Source organism: Micropterus salmoides, unplaced genomic scaffold (assembly GCF_014851395.1).
Source record: "Micropterus salmoides isolate LMB-PRFRI ecotype aquatic unplaced genomic scaffold, ASM1485139v1 Ms_hic_scaffold_5, whole genome shotgun sequence".
In the NCBI taxonomy this organism is placed as follows: Eukaryota; Metazoa; Chordata; class Actinopteri; order Centrarchiformes; family Centrarchidae; genus Micropterus; species Micropterus salmoides.
In genome coordinates, this window is record NW_024044237.1 from 10,012,545 (window position 1) to 10,032,709 (window position 20,165).

The window sequence follows — 20,165 nt, forward strand, 5'->3', positions numbered from 1 at the left end:
CTTTCCTTACTCTACTACTAGTATATTAAAGAGCACTGGACTTATTAAACTACCTTGAGGGGTTCCATTCTCTATCTCAAGCTCATCTGATTATTCGCTTCCCACCCTCACCTGAATTGTCCTGTTACATAAGAAGTTCTTAATCCAGTTAAACGTTCTGCCTCTTCGTTGTCCTTTTATTTCCAAAATAAAGGTCTCCTTACAGGTAAACCGTCTAAAGTGACGGTGTGTGTCGCCCTCTAGTGGTTTGTGTTTGGTACTCCCACGTCAGTCCATTACAACAATCTACAGTCCACAGTTGTTGAACATTTGGTGTTCAATAACTTAAAAAAAACCTTAACATTTAGAAGGGACACGTCCCTACCAATATCCAGCAACAACTGAAAGGTCCATATAATAATTCTGATTATAGAATGTAAATATAATTTATAAATTTTTCGTCACACAGATGGTTAACAGCTCTTCAATGCGTTTATAAGTTTTGAAAGACTAACATTATGTCCTCCCCCTCTGTGCCTCACATTATTTCAATAAACTGGACAGCCAGTGGGTGATTTTTAATGTCCACATCCACTAAATGAATAGGCCTACACAAAATATATAATTAGCTAGCAGTTCTGTTCGTAATAATAATATCATAATTATGAACAAAATCAATTCTTGATCAAGAACTGGGCTAGGCCAACACTATATGAAAATCCTGCAGTCCGACAATAAAGTAGAGAAAGTGCAGCAGCAGCAGGATGACAGAGACGGGTCAGAATTAAACAGAGCTGTTTGCTGTTCTCGCTTGTTATCTTTCAAATAAAACAAGTATTTGTGCCACAAACTAAGTGTTTCTTTTGCAATATAATGTAACAAGTAGGCTATACATTATTTAAGAGTTTAGTAAATGTGCCTAAAAGTAGTTCAAGGAAGAGCCCCTGCGCTCTACATGTTCTTATTCCTATCCAGTCAACAACAGCCCAGGTGTGTCTTCATGCTGTCTCAGTTTCTAGCAGTTTCTTTCGAAACGCAAATGCGGTGTTTTAAACAGGAAAACTGTGATTCATATTCAACAGTCTTTTCATGAAAGGACAAAAGTTAAATTAGATTTATTAGATGAATATGTCAGGTATTGTATAGGAGCAATAACTAACCACATCAATATTTATTAATTAATCAATATAATTTCTTGTGCCTAATTCAATCAATGTTACTTTTTTTTAACCTAATTTCATACCAGGTAGGATGAGTTGAGAATAATTTTCTTCGTTGCTGATTATTGTATGTAGTGTTTCCCCTGAGAAACTGATGACGCGCTATTTTCTGTCCTCTAACTTTGCCTTGTTAACGGGGTGTATTATGTCAACGTAAGGTACCATTCATTACCTGCTCCCAGGAGGAAATAACCTGTTCAAATGCACTCCTTTTTATCTGCTAATCAGTTAAAAGCAGTAGTTTTTAATCAAATTCAGGGTAGAATTAAGGAGCAAAAATTGTTTGGCTTTTTCAAATAATATGTACATGATATTGTCGTGGAAATTATATTCCTGGTGAGGGGTTGAGAAAAAAGAATTGAGTTACAACCAACCATTGTCTTTGAAGAATTTATTTAACAAAAGAAAATAAACAGAGAAGTACTAAAACACATATACAGTTGGTCCAGAGCAAAGGGATCCATCATCATTTACACAGTCTAGGTTTCTATGTTTTGGGGAACAGAGATCGTCTCTCAGCCTTGAATGAACATTCAAGGAGGGGAGAGAAACAACAAGAGGGGAAAACACCAAAACAATCTCACAGCTCTGACCTAAACCCTAGTAAATGTGGATGGACTAACATAAGGAGTATAGGAGAGGAAAGGTTAAGGATAAAAACACAATACATATATATCTATCCAAGCCATAACGACAACAGTAATAATAATAATAATATTAAAAGATCATATATAAAAGATTAAATGTAAGAGGACACAATTTTCTGCCATAACAGATATTATAAGATATCACATTCATTTACAGTCACAACTAACATATTATTAGTTATTAGAATATTAATTAGATTTATATACAATTATGTAATATGTTAACCGGTTATTAAGGATTTATAAGTAACACCATTACGACTGGAGTTGAATGTATGTTTCTTGAACACACCCCGCACATTACTACTCGCAGTCTCCTCCCACAGCCTCACATTTGTTTGGCAACAACACTACAACATTACCTCTTGTGTAACCAGTGCTGATACACTCGACATCGATTTTTCTTCTAGGAAAACAAACATCCCTCATTTTAACTGAGCAAAGACTGAACACCGGTCCCTTCTTTTTGACAACACACCAGGACCAACATGGTCGGATTCCGCTGTTTTCCGGTAATCCTGTGGCTGGCCCTGACCGCCGTGCTGGGCTCGGTACTCGGGCTTGGTGAGGACCTCGACCGGCCTTTGTTCGGGCCTCCTGGCTCTTCTATCCGTCTGCAGGAGTCGGATCCAGGCCTGAAGAAGGCTCTGGAGTTCGCCGAGGAGCGCTACAACCGGGGCTCCAACGCGATGCACCTCCGCAAAGTCAGCCGGCTCATCTCTGCCACCAAACAGGTAACAAAGACGGTGACATTATTTATCATTGTAGCGTTTTATTTAGTCATAACATACTGGTAAGGGTGGAGGATATTGTTTGCACAACGATGTGTTATGTTGCAGTGAGAGTTGTAAACAACAGTGCGGTTGGGGGGCATTTTAAAGCTGCGTCAAGTTAGCAAAACAAAGACCGGAAGGAAGGTGATTTACCTTCACATAAATGGCGTAATCTATCGTACAAATGTTTCCTGTGCATACAATAAAAATGATTGTTGAGTACATTTTTATTTTCAACTTTCGCGGTCCTGTCACCACATTTGCTTACCAGCAAAGGTTACAGGCGGCATATGTCGATATGTTCTTATTTTAATTTTGACCGGAAGTCGTGGCATTGAGTTCTACCGGGCTTGACACTGCAACCAAATGGCCTCACCAGAGTTGCATCTATCAGCGCATCCATCTGTGCAGTATGGCCTAGTGCCACCAGAGTGTCCATGCAGCAAAAGAAGCATCCAGATACTGCAGCAGAGTCAACATACATTCACAAAAAGCTTAGTTTGGATAAAAGTCATCCAAATACACACGTTTTGTGTGTTTGACCACTACTATACTAGATTTGAACACAACTAGAACAACTTGTGTCTTAGTAAAAGGTTTATTAAGGTTTGTGAATGAAAAATGACCACTGTGTGTGTGCGTGTTTGTCTGTTTTCCAGCTGGTTAAGGGTATCCGCTACACTATAACAGTGGAACTGAGTAACACTCAATGTAAGAAATCCACCATGCTCAGGACATGTGACTTCTATCCCGTGTCACAGAAACTCAAGGTACGATGTGTGTTTGTTTGTGACTCTCCCTGAGTAAGAGAGAGTCGGTCAATGTCATGGTTTTACAATCGCAGATTTCACTAAGATGTATGTTATATCCCTAAATGGGGAGGTGCTTTTGTGTGCATGTAATTGTGTACATCATTATTTCAACAGTGTAGTTCAGTTTGTTCAGCATCACCAGTCACCTGATGTTCTTGTGACTTGAGTTTGAGTTGAAGCACCCTCATGCCTCACGCCCACAGGCTTGCATGCACAACACTGAGACATAAGCTTTTCTTTTTGTTAGCTTATTTGTTCCTCTATTCTTAGACTGTATAGTGGAAACATATTTCCATTTTAATGAGCTCTCTTTTAAAGCCCAGGAAGAAGAAAAAAAACAGATGGCCGTTTCACTTTTAAAATGTAAAGACATGAAAATGACATAAATAACTTGCTCTGTTTGATGTTGTTAGCCTGAGCTGCAGTGTTAAACACCTGATTCCACTTACAGAAATAATTTTCAACACACTGAGTGTATACTGTATATGACAATATAATTAGGTTAATTCACTGTTTATAGTATGTGTATGTTTTTTGTTCATTTCAGACGGAGGTATGTGTTTTTGAAGTGTGGGACGTTCCCTGGCAGGGCACTTCAACTCTGCTCAAACAGAAGTGCCAGCCTAAAGGTCAGTCAGCATCCAAAAACATTGATCACTAAACATCTAGGAGTCATGGTTTTTCAGTTACACCTGTCCTGCGGTCAAATATAGCTGAAGAGCACAGCTATGACTCATAGGTATCTGGGGCATTTATTCTTACCCCTCTAGGTTAACTGTAATTGTATAACTGTTGACCTATTGTTTATGTACTGGTGCATATAAAAAAAATCTGAATATTGGAAAAGACTAAGAGATTAAAGACTTAGGGAACCTTTGCAGGTGTTAAGTTAATTAGCTGATTAGAGAGCTCTTCTCAGGTCGACATTTCTGTAATATTAATTCTTTGTTCTGAAATTCTAATACAATTTTGAGATACTGGAGTTAAGATTTTCATGAGCTGTAAGCTGTAATCATCAAGATTTTTTTAAAAAGGGCTTTAAATACCGTATTTCACTTTATGTGTAATGAATCTAGAATATATAAAATATAGATGTTCTAATTTTTTGAGATGCACCTGTAGTTTCGGTGTTATCCCATGATGCATTGCTTCCTCTGTAATTGCAGCAGTAACTTCCAGGATGTCAAACTGGTTAAAACAATGTATTAAAAATATGTTACACCAGGACAAAACTTTGCATGTTTACAGTTTTGTAGATATGACCTTCACTGCTTAGTGGTAAAATAGTTCTGATTTTGTCAGTAAATGTTGATTTTTGCCTTCCTGTAAACATAAGTTATATGCATTAATAGAATGTATTTTAGGCTTCTCCGTCGTAGGCCTACTTTGTGATTCAGGCTTAAAAGACGAGTGTTTATTTTTCATGCACAAGCCATAATGAATTATGTCAAACTTGCACTTGTTCTGCACCTTCCGTGTATTTCCAGTAATTCGACGTATGCACATCTGAGACTTAACATGTTGTCCTGAATGTCTCATCAGTTGAACCTCAACTAGAGGAGACCAACAAGGTCGTGGACGCATTCACCAGCAAGCCCCTGGAGGTAAAAATTATATCATAGTCAATAACTGTATATCAATAACAGGACTGGCTTATCTGTCTTATATTCTCCAGCTGTGCATTTGTTGTGTAAACAGTCAATTTGAACTTTGAGAGTGAGGTATGTGTTGTTGAATTTGTGTGTTTGTCTGCGCTTTATCTGTCAGGAGTCTGTGGAGCTGTTGGGCCAGTTCAAAGAGTTCATGGTTAAATACAGCAAGGTCTACAGCAGCCAAGAGGGTGAGAGACTGACACATGTAAAGTATATACAGTACATACCAAACATAGGAAGGTGCATATAGTGTTGCTTTTCCTGTCTTCACCGTCCTGCTTATAGCAACAATAAAAGCCTACCTTAACATAAGAATAAATAACCTCATCCATTCAGAGCCTATGAAATTAGGATATCATGTGTACTGGTTTTTATTGGTTACAAGCATCTCATCAGCTGTGAATAAACATTACCAGGTTTAAAATAGCAAAAAATGATGGATAAGACATGAAATGCACATAAATATGAATACACTATTAGAAATAAAAAATAAAAAGATAAACAGACAGACAGAGCAACTGATTATATCTCAGTCAGAAAGTGGCAGATCTTCCAAGAGAGACTTTAGAACAAGAAATATTCACTGGAAAAACAACAACAGGCAGAACCAACACAACTACACAATAAACAAATAGTCATTATTAGTTACAAGAATCATAGAAAATGTAAGATGATAATAGAGCTTCAAAATCTCCAGGGGGAATATAAGACTGGATTTTGAGTTTGCAGTTCATTCCATTTAAAAGGTGTGTAGTACCTGAATCCAGTTCTGCCAACTTTAGTGTGTACATGAGGGAAATGTGAGGTTAGGTAGGCAGTTACCTGGTCATGTGCTGTAGTTATGAGATTTAAATGAGAGAAGAGATGTGAGGTACCTTGGAAGCTTCAACTGTCAAGCTTTATAGATGAATAACATGATATAATAGATAATCAATAATAGATTAGATAAGGACTGACTGGTTGTTTGAGAAGATCATCAGTGTTTGGATCTGGGCTGACCCAGATCCAAACACTGATGATTAAAAATGTAAAAGATTAATATACAGGGCAGGAAAACAAAGTCTCTTACTGTCAAGTGCCAAATCATGTGGTATGTATGTCTTTTACCGTTGATACTGCAGAGACCGACCGTCGGTTGCGCATCTTCCACGAGAACCTGAAGACTGCTGAGAAGATCCAGTCTTTGGATCAAGGTTCAGCTGAGTATGGAGTCACCAAGTTCAGCGACCTAACTGGTATGTGTGTGTGCATTTGCTTGTATTTCCACACCGTTGTCAATGAGGAAATACAACTTCTGCTTTTCATGTGTTGCATCTGCCCCCCCCCCCAATAAATGTCTGAAGTAACACAAAAGTGTGACTTCTGTCCTTGTGATTTTTCTCCAGAGGAAGAGTTTCGCTCTACGTACCTGAACCCGCTACTGAGTCAATGGACTCTTCATCGACCAATGAAACCGGCCTCACCTGCCCGAGACCCCGCCCCTCCCAGCTGGGACTGGCGGGATCATGGAGCTGTCACACCTGTTAAGAACCAGGTACCAACAAACAGACTTATTTATGGGGCAGTCCCTCTAATCCTATGTTACTAATGATTAAGTTATACCTCCTGTGTGTGTGTGTGTGTGTTTCTTGCAGGGTATGTGTGGATCCTGCTGGGCATTTTCTGTTACGGGCAACATTGAAGGCCAGTGGTTCCTGAAAAATGGCACGCTGCTGTCCCTCTCTGAACAAGGTAACACACGTGTATACACATGTGCACAAACACAGATGATACAACATTTCAACAACTTTCTCCTGCAGCCATGATTTGATTGGTTCACTGATTTGTCCCTCACAGAGCTGGTTGACTGTGATGGGCTAGACCAGGCGTGCCGTGGAGGGCTGCCGTCCAATGCTTATGAAGCTATTGAGAAGCTGGGTAAGCAAGACACGGGTGGAGGACAAGTGATGTGGCAACACTTTGAATCATTTTAGCTCCCAATCCCCACCTCTTCTTACATTACAGCTATTTGTTGCACAAGCATACATGTGATTTATGCTGATGCAGAGGGCAAGCTTTAACCTTTTAATCTTCATCCTTCAAGGTGGTCTGGAGACAGAGACTGACTACACCTACAGCGGGCACAAGCAGAGGTGCGACTTCACCACCATGAAGGTGGCCGCCTACATCAACAGCTCTGTGGAGCTGTCCAAAGATGAGAAGGGTGAGTGGGCTGAGCGAACAGAGAGGCAGTGAGGAAGAAAGGGAAGAGAAGGCGCTGATAAATGTTCCAACAGCATTTCCATACTAAAATAAACACACTGAAAGTGACATACAGTGAATCCAGTGATTTGTCGTTTCCTATTTCAAAGACAAATGCACAGTGTAGTGGATATGAATGGGTGCTGATTTTGCAGGTATATTAACTGTAACTAGAAAATTCAGCCATGTGGCAGTTTGAAACAAAGGGCTGTTAAATGGACTCATTTTTGTTTTGTTTTGTTTTTCTCCTCAGAAATTGCAGCTTGGCTGGCTGAGAATGGACCAATCTCTGTTGCTCTAAATGCCTTTGCCATGCAGGTAAGCCGTTTTCTCACTGCTATACTCATCAACCACAGCAACAAATTCGACATACTCAACACACTTCCATCACGTCCATGAGAACTATATATCAAGAGATAACAGCATCATGTCAAAATGCATCTTATTCTTTACAAGAATTTATCCACATTTAATTAATTTCATAATTGTCTTCTGAATGTCTGAAGTTCTACAGGAAGGGTGTGTCTCACCCTTTGAAAATCTTCTGTAACCCCTGGATGATCGACCACGCTGTGCTGCTGGTGGGATACGGAGACCGTAAGTGTTTTTATCCTCTCTTCATTTACTCAGTTCCCACTCCTGCGACAGACACATTTGTAACATGCATATCAACTTGAAGGATGATCATTTTGTGAATCAAACTGCAGGATGCAGTCAGGTGCATTTTATGAATGTTTCTGTGCTTTCAGGTAACGGTGTCCCATTCTGGGCCATCAAAAACAGCTGGGGGGAAGATTATGGAGACCAGGTGAGACAACCCCACCTATTAAGACTCTTTGTTTGTAGATTTAGAGAAAGAGTGTAGTGTAGTGGCTCACGTGAAATGTTTCAATGTGCACTCGAGTTTGAAACGATAAGAAGTTGACCTAAACAATCCAAGTGATGATGAAAACCCCGCTTCTAACTGTGACTGCATGTTTTACATTCACCTCATATAGGGACGGGGCACATTAAAATGAGCCTGTCCACTTTTACAGTCTAATAGGATTTAGTACCACAGCCCTGCAACATGTAACATTATTGTGAAGGTTAGATTGTTCAGTGTTTTGAAGACCGCCAAAGAGATGATGTTTATGCTCAGTGATAATGGGACACATACTGTACAGAACTAACTACTGTTTTTTATCATGTTGTGTTTAATTGTAAGGTTTTATCATACAGGATAAAAGGTTAGTTAGCTACTTTATTGCTGCCCATATAAAGTAGTGAGAATATGTGTGATTCTCTCTTTCTCTCGCACAGGGTTACTACTACCTATACAGGGGGTCCAATGCGTGTGGGATCAACAAGATGTGCTCATCTGCTGTAGTCAACTAAACCACTAACACTACACATTCTCACACACACACACACACACACACACACACACACACACACACACACACACACACACACATTTGATCCATTGTTTCCGTTAAACCAGATGTTGCACCTTCATACCTCACACCTCGTGTTACTATACTAGAAACATACCAGCTCTAATTAAGCTAGTGTTTTTGAGAAATTTTTGAGTGATTTTAAAGTAGATTTTATTTGCATTTTGTTCCACAAGTCATAAAGATTGCTGTGTTTTAGGCAGTATTGGTTTTAACTCTCCTCATTGTAACTGAGCCCATGATCAATAAAGAATGTGCACTAATTCTAGTTAGACTGCTGTCTTGTCAGTTTTCTCGGATGTTTTGTTTCCAGTGTTTCTGCTAATGCTATGTAGTACTTTTGAAAGATGGGAGTTTTACCTTATGTATTGGTCTGCACATTACTCCATAGCTGCAATGCAATTGTAAAAACTGCTGTAAGACAGTGAGAAATGAATGATGGTTGAATAAAGAATTGTGGAAGCCTGTTCTTTGTTTATGGTGTTTTATGCAACAGAACAAAAAACTTTGCATGATACTCCCCAAAATCTTATCTACAATGCTAAATACAAAAGTCACTTCAATCCTGCTGAAAAAGCATCTAAACTCATTTTAGTATTCACTGACAACATAAACTATATTAGTCACCAACATACTTGATTAATTGACAATTCCTCATTTGCCACAGTAGGCAAGATTCAACATTACCAAATGGGTTTGGATCCCGGCCCATTTGTCACATACTGGCTTAGGGAGAGGGACTCCATGCAAGGTACTTAGTTAAAATGAGTATAATTTATTAAACTAGGTGCAACGAAGATGCCACAGCATGGATGTACCTTGCAAGAAGGGAGAGACTGAACTGTTCTTCTTGTTTCCGGCAGACTACACGCATCTATGGCGTATTGCTGCCCTCCACTGTTCGTTATTCACATCTTAATGGTGCCTATATCCTTTTGTATAATCCAGTTTGATGAAGTTTCTTCATTTTGTTCCAGATATCCAAATTAAGTAGAGGGCGTAGGCTAAATATAGTTTCTCCAATTGCTCCTACGTCTCTAAACAATTTCCTCCTTTGACGAGAGTACTTTCTGCAATGAACTAATACATGCTTCCCTGTTTCCTTGTCTGCGCTTTCTCCATTAGGATGTTTACCAAATCAGAGCCAGCCCACTCCTCAGCCCACAGTGCCCAGACCTCAATCTGGATAGAACTGCTTCATCTCTTCTCTTACATCTAAAAGCACATTTTCCTTTCTCTTCAATTCTTTGTACTGAGTAATATATCCTCCTCTTCCTTTCATTTTCCCATGATTTTTCTATCCATTTTTTTATTTCTGTGTAGTCTGGTGACCTATACTGTAAATTAATTTGAACTCTTTCCTCCAGCACTGCCTTCTTTGCCACCTCATCTGCCTCCTCATTACCCTCCACACCCATATGGGCCAGAGCCCACAGAAACCCCACCTTATACCCTGCTTTGTGAATTCTATACAACACCTGCATAATTTCCACAAGTGAATCAGGTCTGGACTGTTTTAGTATCTTTAATTGTAATTAGAGTTGCTGCTGAATCACTACATATGACTGAATGTTCCTGTTTATTATCTTCAACCCACCTTAATGCCCAGAGAACTGCCACGAGCTCTGCTATGAAGACTGACATGTGATCTGGAATCCTACACCCTTTTTTATAACCTATTTCTGGAATGCTAACACCAAAAGCCTCTTCACCGCTCTCAGGATCCTTTGACCCATCAGTATAAATTTGTAAGTGGCCTCCCCATAATTGACACATCCGGACTTTTATCTCCTTCACTACAGCCTCTGACATATTTATTTTTTTCATAAAATATAACTCAACAATGGGATCTGGGATCAACCATGAAGGTATATCCGAACGACATACATTCAAATTCACAATACCAATTTCATCTGCCATAGATTGAAGTTTTCTGTTAAGTTTGTTTTGATCCTCCTTGCTTTTCCCATAAACACCCAATGCTGACTCTACCTGCTTTTTGTTAATTTTATTGTAATTTTTCATTATGTCCTTTTAATTTCATTAAATACTTCAAACCAAGTTTATGTTTTCTTATTTCTAAGGGCATCTCCCCTGTTTCTATTAATAGTGCCCGTATTGGAGTGCAGCTGAGTTTGCAAAGACCTGTTCAGGAGTAGCCTATCGTTCCCGGACCTATACAGGGCGTCAGGCAATACCCCTTCAAACAAATCCTCACAATAAACAATACAAAATCACGATTAATCACACAAATTCAGAAACTGCCTCTCAATTTAAATTTCCCTCTAAACGTGCTGTCTCTAACACCTACATCGTACTTCCGCCTTTTATACGTCCTTCCGAGACTGAACATGAATACATGGGCCAGGTGAGCGCAATAAACTGACGACCCTCCTAATTCAGCGAATTGCCTGCTGAGGTTGTCCTGCCAACCTCCAGACAATGAGAGGGTCATCACAACTGGAGCAACAGAATGACTCTTTCACGATAAATACAAATAACTTCAATATTACATTTGACTGTGATTAGATTATATTGTCTATAGTTAATTAATAAACCAAAATGAGCATCAACTTTCTAAAATATCATAGTGACCTTCTATGAAAACGACATATTCCTTAATAAACACACACTGCTATTATGGTCTGTCTGGACCCTTATGTACTCTGCTTATAAGTATTTAATAATTCATGAGAAGAAAATGCTGACATTAATAAAGAAAAACTTATTTTATACCCATGTAACCATGAGCAGGATGTGGTAACAGGAGCTTTATTGAATGCTAGTGATCTTGAATAATACTCAAATTGAGAGAAAACAAAACTCTATTTCCCACAATGCAAAGCGACTGAAAATAAGACCAGTGTTCTAGAAACAAAACTCTATTTTATACAATTATGAGTTCAGACAATAAATAACTATTGATGATTAAGTTACAAAGTTAAATTATAATGGCCACTTCTTTGTGTGAAATGTTTAACCCGCATCGCATGGCTGTTTTGCTACAGATAAAAGGGGGGGGGGGGGATCTTTATTTTGAAAAGGAAAAGGGTAGACCACTTCACACCGGAAGTGTAACGTGTTGTCAGGACTTCCTGAGGAGGGCAGTAATACGCCTAGAAGCGTCTAAACTGCCGGAAATCCATGTGAAGAAGAAGAAGAACGTGTTGTCAGAAAACTGGAACGCGTGTGTTTCACTGATATAATAATACAACGTGTCTTGTTTGTAAAGTAATTTCTTGCCGCTGTCTGGCTGCCCAGAAACACTCTGCACCAAGAAGATACAGTTACTCTTTTCTTTCTTTCAAGGTTGTCCTGTAATCTACTAATGTGGTTTAGACTGAGGATGCGTTATGAGATAGCTCATGTTAGCCTAGTCAGCTAACAGCTAAATCAGTAACTTAGCGAGCTGATGTGAGAAAACAGCTATTTGCCCACGTTTGTAGCTAGCTTGCACAGTAACGTTAAGTTGAGGGAAGGTGAAGTGTTGTCATTCGTCCATCCATCATTGAAACCACTTTGGTAGTCAAAGTTTTATAAACGTTGCTGAGCTAACGTTAACTGGCAACTAATGTGTGTGAGCTTAGCTATTGTTTATTTTCAGAAATCAGATCAGCACTTTAACCTCGCTCTCTTCTTGTTTCAGCTGGCGAAGGAACCTGAATCTCACCGTTTATAATGTCTCAGGCCACCAAACGGAAACACGTTGTCCAGGAGGTTCTTGGAGACTTTGTCACACCCACAGAAAACCAGCAGATCGTGAAGGTGACTTAAGTACTTTACAACCACACACATTACAGGTAACAGCAAGACATTTCCTGACTCTGTCTCCATCCTCTTCCTGTGGACTTGTAGGTCATCAGTAGCCGGGGTAATAACCTCCATGAAGCTGTCACTGCCCAGGGGGAGACTTTCCTGGTGAGCATGCCCACCAAGTTCCGCAAAAACATCTGGATCAAGAGAGGTAGGTGATGAAGTCAGCTGCTTATAGATATATGTATTATAGATTATTACAGAGTAGGATTGCATGCTATATGCTGGTATGAATATTTATGGTTATTATATCATGCACATTTGCATATCTACGGTATTGAATTCTACTGTATTAGTTTTATTAAAAAATGTATATTTATATCAAATTTCATGTTTGTCGGGACATGATATTTTCTGAAAGTATAATACTTGTGAAAGTATAAAACTTGAATATATTCTGAGACAGTTGTCTTACTGTGAAAATCTCATACAGTTGCAACAAGATTACAGAGATCTTAACACTATCAGTCAATCATCAAAGGTCTTTGAGGTCTAACAAACCTGTTGACTGCATTTCTCTTACTTGTATAATATCTGTAATGCCGATTTAAAAAAAAAAAAACATTTTGAATCCGGGATTGTTTACGCCTATGCTTGCTTGCAGTCTTCCTCTCTACCTCACCTGGCACACTGCTGCCTGTCCACTATTGGCACCTGTAGATCACTGTGTGACAATATTAGCAGGAATGTGTTCTGCATATGTGTATGTGTGTGGTTGTGTGCGTAAATGAGACAAAACAAAACTCCAATCCGCTCATAGAAAATTGCCCTATAGTGCTACTAGAGGTCAAAAAACCACGGGGAACCTTTTTAAATGTAGCCAAGGATTGAGAATTTCACAGAGAAATGCCGTATAAATGTGAAGTATGAACAAAATGTATTGATTTGTTTTGCACACTTGATGTTAAACCGCATGCAGCTGGAGGATGGGATCTTTCATTTCATATAGGCTCTAAAATGCACAAAAATATCATCAGTCTAATATAGCTCCAAAATGTACAGTGCTCATATGTGTGCAAGAAATTAGGTATTGATATGATACCAATAGAAGGGGCCAATATTGTAAGTGATTACATACTAGTTGGTACTGGCTATTTCTCTGCATTTAAATATGTCTGCTCTCTGATCCCCAAGGTGACTATGTCATTGTGGATCCCATCGAGGAAGGAGAGAAGGTGAAGGCAGAGATCAGCTTCATTCTTTACAAAGATCACATTCAGTACCTGCAAAAACAACAGCACTGGTCAGTGGGAATACAAACACACACACACACACACACACACATCACACAACCAGCATGATTTTGTCAAGTGTAACCAGGTGTATTGTGGTTTTTCCCTTGACTTCCTCCAGGCCAGAAGGGTTTATGGAGGAGCCACTGGAGCAGGAGAACCAGCATGCAAACAATCAGCAGGAAAAGGAAGAGGAGAAGAAAGATGAGGAAGAGGAAGTTAGCGACTCTGAAGATGACGAGAGCGACCTTTTCGTAAACACCAACCGCTGTAACTACCAGTACAGCGAGAGTGAGGACGAGGAGGACAGTGAGGAAGAAGATGATAGCAAAGAGGGAAGGACAGAGAATGGTTCCTAGTGGCAGCGCTGAGGACACGGACAATCGAGAGTGACAGCTGTGTGAGTGCTGCCATTACCGCTGACTGATTTGAAAGGACGGTCCTCGTGCAACAGCTCCCTCGGCAGGTCTTGCAGCCTGTTGTCTGTTGCCTGTGTAAAATGATTGATTGAGGAGTGCAGGGCGTGGTGAGGATTTAAACAACTTTTCAGTTTTGCTGCTCCTCTGAAGGGTATTGTTGTAGTGACCTGAACTGGTACCACCCTTTACAGAGTAGTGCTAACTGTGTTGATTTGATTTCCAAATGAATACTGCTGATAGCCTATGTAATTCAATTGGTCTCAAGCACCAAAAGATGTTTTATTTTTATTTTTTATTAAATGCTCTAGTTTCAACTGACCTTGTATCATGTACTTAATAGTTGGCCACTGTGCTGCTTTGTGCCTCATCTTTTCCTGACATTCCTTGCCCAGTTGCTTTTGTGTTTGTGTAATGATGTGTGTTTAGGAAATAGATGAATTCTTGAGCTATTTTTCCTAACATCATCCTGTCCCCACGTCTTCCACTTCAAAAAGTCAACATTTTGTTTTCGTAAACAGTGTTTGTTTTTTTTCACATTTTTTAAAGAAACAACTCTTCAGGAAAAAGTGCAGAAGTTATACAAGCAGGGATACGAAAATAAATACAAAATTCTCAAAACATGAGCTCACAACATTTCATGTAAAAATGCTGAGCATTGTGTTTTTTTCTTGTGGTAGAACCAGTTCTACAGGGAGTCTCTTAATGCATTTTCCCCCCCAGGTGTGAGGGGAAACTTCATTAGTCAGACAATGTGTGCTTCAGATACCACAGTGCTGAGTGCGTACCTTCACAATGTGAAAATATTTTTGCTGAAAACTTTTTTTTTTATTAAACATTAATAATTCTTACATTTTGCAACAGACTAACAAATATGGCTGCTACCACGGTCTTTAAAAGTGCAAATATTTTTACATTTTTAACAAACAATCAGATGAGCCAAGGGTGTTGGTTTGGATTCAGGGTACAATGAAGTCTTCAAGCAAAGAATAAAGAAACCCCTAAATATTTATTTTCTGCATTCATACATTATTATCATCATTGGTAGAATATTTTGTATTTGCATCTTTACTAAAAAGAAAACGGTCTTGTGGACGCGTGGTAAGCATAAATGGCAAATCACATGAACTGAACATTTTTTTATCCACTCTTCACATGTGGATTCTGGCAGCTTTGGCACACTTCAGAGAGATGATGTCCCTACATACCCAATGGAAATTACGCTCTTGAGAGTTACAATCTTCCTTTCAATAGAACTAATAATTGCATTTAGAGCTTGCAGAGATGTGTTGTAATATTTAAATAGTGTCATCAAAACATTCAGAACAAGGAAATCTAAATATAAAATGGGTGAACATAAAAAAAAAAAGTTTGGTGTTACCAGTTATGTTGGCTCATTGAATTAGTGGATTAGTTTTTTGTTTTAATTTTTTGATGGTGTCAAAAGCACATGCTTTGCAGCTTGAGTTTCCATAATGGACAACTCATTCTGCTTCTCAGTGTTTTTCTGTGTTTACTTGCTTATTAGTTTAGATGCCATGCACAACACAACCACTGAGCCAGAGTTAGCTAATTTATAGCCAGTTTATATCTGTGGTCACTGGGCAGGAAGATATTACTGGGAACCACTGCCCTGTCACAAATGAAGAAAACCAGAAAGTCCACATTTTGTGTATGACTTCAGTTTTGTTGTCATTCCCCTCCCAGAGCTCTGCACTCCAGACACTTGGATTATGACATTTGGTTTTCTGGACTTTGCTTTCATACCGGCACATCACTACATCACTAGCACAAGTGTCTGTAATTGACGCTTACGCAAAGCAGAGTGTAAAAAAGTCTTTTGGACTTTGCTTCAGTTTCTGACAAAGGCTGGTCATTAAGGAGGACTTGGTTTCACAGAAATAAAACAGGACGTGTTGAAAGTTTATTGGGATATGAAAAAAAAATTAACAAATTTACAGGAATGTATAAGAGTGTATTTTACACATTCATCACAGACAGTTTTCTTAAGCAACCTAATTGAGGTGGAACCCAACTTTTCACATCACTGGAAGCTGATTGACATCAGCACAGCACCTAATTCAGGTTATGTAAGTGTACTGATTGGTGACCTTTCCAGTTTCCAGTACTGCAAAACTGGCTCAACCACTGTAAACTCAATCTCATATTAACACCTAAATAACACCTTTGCTTTGATAATACATTTTAAATACTTAAATAGAGGTAATTTGAGGGTAGAACGAACACATTGTTCCTTTAACAAACTAAAAGTTGAATTCATGAGCAACAAGAATTATGCCTCCTCCAACCTGTCAAGTTGCAGTTAACATCCATGTCTGATTATATGTAATATCTATATAATATAGCCTTAATAGAAGTAAAAAAAAACATGTATGTAAAATGTGCAAAAACACTGGTTTAGAAATGATGTGCTTATATGCTGTTGGCATGTTTAATTTAGTATAATTAAATATAACAGCAGAACATGGATAACTGGAATAACTAAAAACAGACGCTAGTTCCCACAGTTTTACCTCTTCATATTTCTGACCAAAGTTCACCAAAATGTTTACTATCAGACTATAGTGGCAACATTCTTCAACTAACTTTGCTAAAAAAAATGGCCAGGGGATAATCCACTTATAGTGTTTGTTTGATTTTGTTCTTGTCAGCAGCTCTCAGGGGCACATCCCAACACTGTGTCTGTGTCTTTTTCATGTCCGTCCAAAGTCTAACAACCTCGGTGGGGCTTCGTTTGTGTACCAATAGGATTGTGTGGTACGCACACAGCTCCTCCCCTTCCTTTTCCGGAAAGTCAAACGTGAGGAAGGCAGGGTGGTGGACAGGATAAGCATTAAGCCGAATCATACACATCCCAACAAAAACGTCGTCAATGGGGAACATGTGAACCCTTTTAGAAATGTAGTGTAGACGTTTGATCAACAGGCCTGAGTACACCACCCCTCCACCCCCTGCATATGGAGGATAGAAGCCCTTGTAGAAGCTGTCTGGGATGAAGTACTTGGAGTTGTTGACTCGGATGGGTATGGCTACATCTATGACATCTCCCACCATGAAGTCTTTTATGGTCTTGTGTGCTTGTGGCTTCTTTAGCTGGTCCTGGAGGTAGTTTATCATTTTCGGGGTGTTGAGAAAGACATCGTCGTCCCCCTTAAAGACGAAGCGAGTTTGACTGCAGAAGTGTGAGAACCAGCTCCAGAACAACACATCTTTCAAGGTGAGGTTGAAAAACGTGTCATTGAAGTCCCACTGCAGAATGTCTTCATAAAGGTTACTCTCGATCTGCAGTAACTGAAGTAAAGCCTCATCCAGCTCCTGAGATTCTTCTTTGCCTAGCAGGAACACCCTGCGGACATAACCTCCTGCTTCTTCTCCTCCATTGCTGTTGCTCATCTTTCCTGCTACCCATCCCGCCTGACCCCAGGTCTGCCGAATGGCCTGTCGGTTCTGGAAATTCAGCTTTGTTGTCTTGATGGCCAGGAGAAGCATAACGGGCTCCTTCTCATCCTTTGCCCCAGCTCCACATACTCCATCTGGCTGGATGAGGGTTGGGTAGTCCCTCCTTTGCATGTGCCTCACAAAGTCTTGCATCTCCTGTGGTAGCTCGTCAAAGTTTCTCTTTGTGCTGTCCAGGTTGGTAACTTCTGAGTAACTTTGCCTCAATGGGGATTCATGAATGTTACTATTTTCAGATCTCCTTTTGGTGTTGTTTTGGTGTAGGATGGGGTTGAAATGACGGTCGATGGCCAGCTGGAGCTGGTTCCAGAAGGCATCTCTGTCCGGGGTGACCTCCCAGAAAGCTTTAGGGTGTGATGCAAAGCTCTTGTTCTTGCAGGTTCCTGAGGCCACAAAGTGAAGAGTTTCCAAGCTTTTCTGTGCCCCGCCATTCATGGACATACACACCATGACAGAAATGTAGATGAACAGCAGGGCCAGGCAGATGCACGGCGTGCATAGACAGAATAGCACGTTACACCAGCGACAGAAGCACCGCGCCATTCAACTGCTAATGCAAAAACAGTATGTGAGTTTGGACAAATCTAAAGTGTGTAAAAAGAGATACTGAGTTTTTGAACATCAAAAATATATTGAATGTTATGTTATGTTTGTCACATGGGGAGAGTTGTAACATCACCAGTCCCACTTTTTAGAGATAGGAGTGATGTGATCATTTCAGTACTTCCTCCCTGATCACACATGGTGGTCAAGGCACATTCAGAATTTATAGGAAAAAATTATTTTGAGGTAAGTACATTTTTGTTTAGTATCTATACTATTGCAGATAAAATCACATGTCTTATATTAGGTTAAAATGTAATTTCTTAGGCAACATGTGATGCATTTTCACCCTGATAATTTCAAACCAGCTAGCTAAACAATGGCTGATGTGGGTGGGGTGGGTTGTAAAACATATTTACAAAGTGTTACAACCATCACCTATACATACTACTATGGCTTTCTTGATTCTAAAATTGTATTTTAATATTGACTGCCCTATGCAACCCCCCCAGTAGTGGGGTAGTTTGAAACAAAGGAACACCATGTATTTAACATCAACTCATGGGGTCTGTGATATTCTTGTATTCTTGTAGAGGATTGAATTGGTGTCATTTGTAGTAAACAAATTTGGGTACTTTGTATAAAAGTTTCAGAACTCAAGCAAAAAAATTCTGCCAGTTATAGTTGCTGAAGCAAAAAGTGTTACAACCACTCCCGGTCTCCCCTACCATGAAAGCCCAGACTGAGCGTGTACTCAGACAGGGAGGCTAAGTTCTAGAGTAAAACAAAGTCGGGAGTCATGAGGGAAAAGCAATGACAGAGAATAAGGCAATTTTTAAAGGCTGACAAAACAATCTCACCAGAAGGTCCAGTATCTGTTCTGGAGTTTTCAATTGCATCACATGATCTTCATCAGCAGGTGGTGTTTGCCCAGTTGGTATGCAATCGCAAATGTTCAAATGTTCAAATTTCCAGATTTCCAAATTTCTCAGATCATGTGCTTCTACAATTCCATGACAACTGGGCCAGCGGCTTGGCAAGAATGTGTGATATGATTAAAAGCTCCAGATCAGCTACTAAATGTTTCTTGTGGTAAAATTGTTTTGTCAAATACTGAGGTCAAGAATGAACTTTCAGGCTTGACTATTTAAAATGATGAAAGGAGAGTTTCTGAGAGCCAATTATTCACACTTTAAAATGAGTAAACATAGTTACATCAGCAGATGAATACATAAAATGACCACAGTCCACAACATGTGCATGTTAATAATAATAATTATACTGTATGAAATTTATAATTACCGTTATTGCATTTTATTTACAGACAAAGTGAGATCATCTTGGAGTGTTGAAATATAAAAAGTCAGCAGTTTTCTGTGCTTACCCGGTCAAAGTGAAGGCTCCTTAATGCACTAAAAAATCATCATTTTGGTTTTGATAAGCAAAGCTGGTGGTTCATGCTAGTAATCTGAGCTATCAGCTAATTTCTCGGTAAAACATTTAATTCAAAATTCCCTCATTGACAAGAACCAAAGATGTAATCCAAATCAGTCTCGTGGTCCTTCAAGATGGGCTTCCTTTTCTAGAATAATCAGGCTGCTGTAGTCCCCTGAGATTTGTGTGAGCAACATCCGATATTAGAGGACACAGGTGTGCACACAGGGGATCCACCGACTGACAGAAAGAGAGCAAACAGGAACGACATGTTATTAGTGTGGTCACGCCCATGGGTGACCACCCGCCCATGCACGGATGGGAGGGTGGACGGGGGTTTTGGAGATGTAAATATAAAACAAAGACACCTTTAGTTTTTGTTACTGACTCTTGATGTCACCATTCCAGCAGCTTTTCTATGTGTTGACTTGTTGCAAACACTTGTTACTCTATAATGTCTTACATCTTGACTACAGTAGCTGAGTGAAAC

The 20,165-nt window shown here is 39.5% G+C and overlaps 3 protein-coding genes across 4 annotated transcripts; 2 read left to right on the forward strand and 1 right to left on the reverse strand.

Moving 5' to 3' along the window:
- The first annotated feature begins 2,185 nt into the window (after positions 1-2,185).
- ctsf (cathepsin F) lies at positions 2,186-9,227 on the forward strand. Its single transcript, XM_038699721.1, has 14 exons — positions 2,186-2,580; positions 3,279-3,389; positions 3,979-4,060; positions 4,974-5,035; positions 5,199-5,271; positions 6,205-6,318; positions 6,469-6,617; positions 6,718-6,814; positions 6,920-7,000; positions 7,167-7,286; positions 7,578-7,642; positions 7,831-7,921; positions 8,074-8,132; positions 8,627-9,227. The coding sequence occupies exons 1-14, from the start codon at positions 2,335-2,337 to the stop codon at positions 8,699-8,701; spliced, it is 1,425 nt and encodes a 474-aa protein (XP_038555649.1). The 5' UTR covers positions 2,186-2,334; the 3' UTR covers positions 8,702-9,227.
- Positions 9,228-11,901: 2,674 nt separating this feature from the next.
- eif1ad (eukaryotic translation initiation factor 1A domain containing) lies at positions 11,902-14,857 on the forward strand. Its single transcript, XM_038699498.1, has 5 exons — positions 11,902-12,069; positions 12,407-12,525; positions 12,616-12,724; positions 13,708-13,816; positions 13,927-14,857. The coding sequence occupies exons 2-5, from the start codon at positions 12,439-12,441 to the stop codon at positions 14,162-14,164; spliced, it is 543 nt and encodes a 180-aa protein (XP_038555426.1). The 5' UTR covers positions 11,902-12,069; positions 12,407-12,438; the 3' UTR covers positions 14,165-14,857.
- Positions 14,858-16,123: 1,266 nt separating this feature from the next.
- On the reverse strand, positions 16,124-19,886 carry LOC119888772 (N-acetyllactosaminide beta-1,3-N-acetylglucosaminyltransferase 2). 2 transcript variants are annotated; one of them, XM_038699495.1, is made up of 2 exons: positions 19,626-19,886; positions 16,124-18,245 (listed from the first exon to the last, which is right to left on the reverse strand). In XM_038699495.1, exon 2 carries the CDS (start codon positions 18,239-18,241, stop codon positions 16,862-16,864), a length of 1,380 nt encoding a protein of 459 aa, XP_038555423.1. In that variant the 5' UTR covers positions 18,242-18,245; positions 19,626-19,886; the 3' UTR covers positions 16,124-16,861. The 2 variants fall into 2 exon arrangements, with proteins under 2 accessions (XP_038555423.1, XP_038555422.1); XM_038699494.1 differs by having other exon boundaries at positions 16,124-18,248.
- Positions 19,887-20,165: the final 279 nt, after the last annotated feature.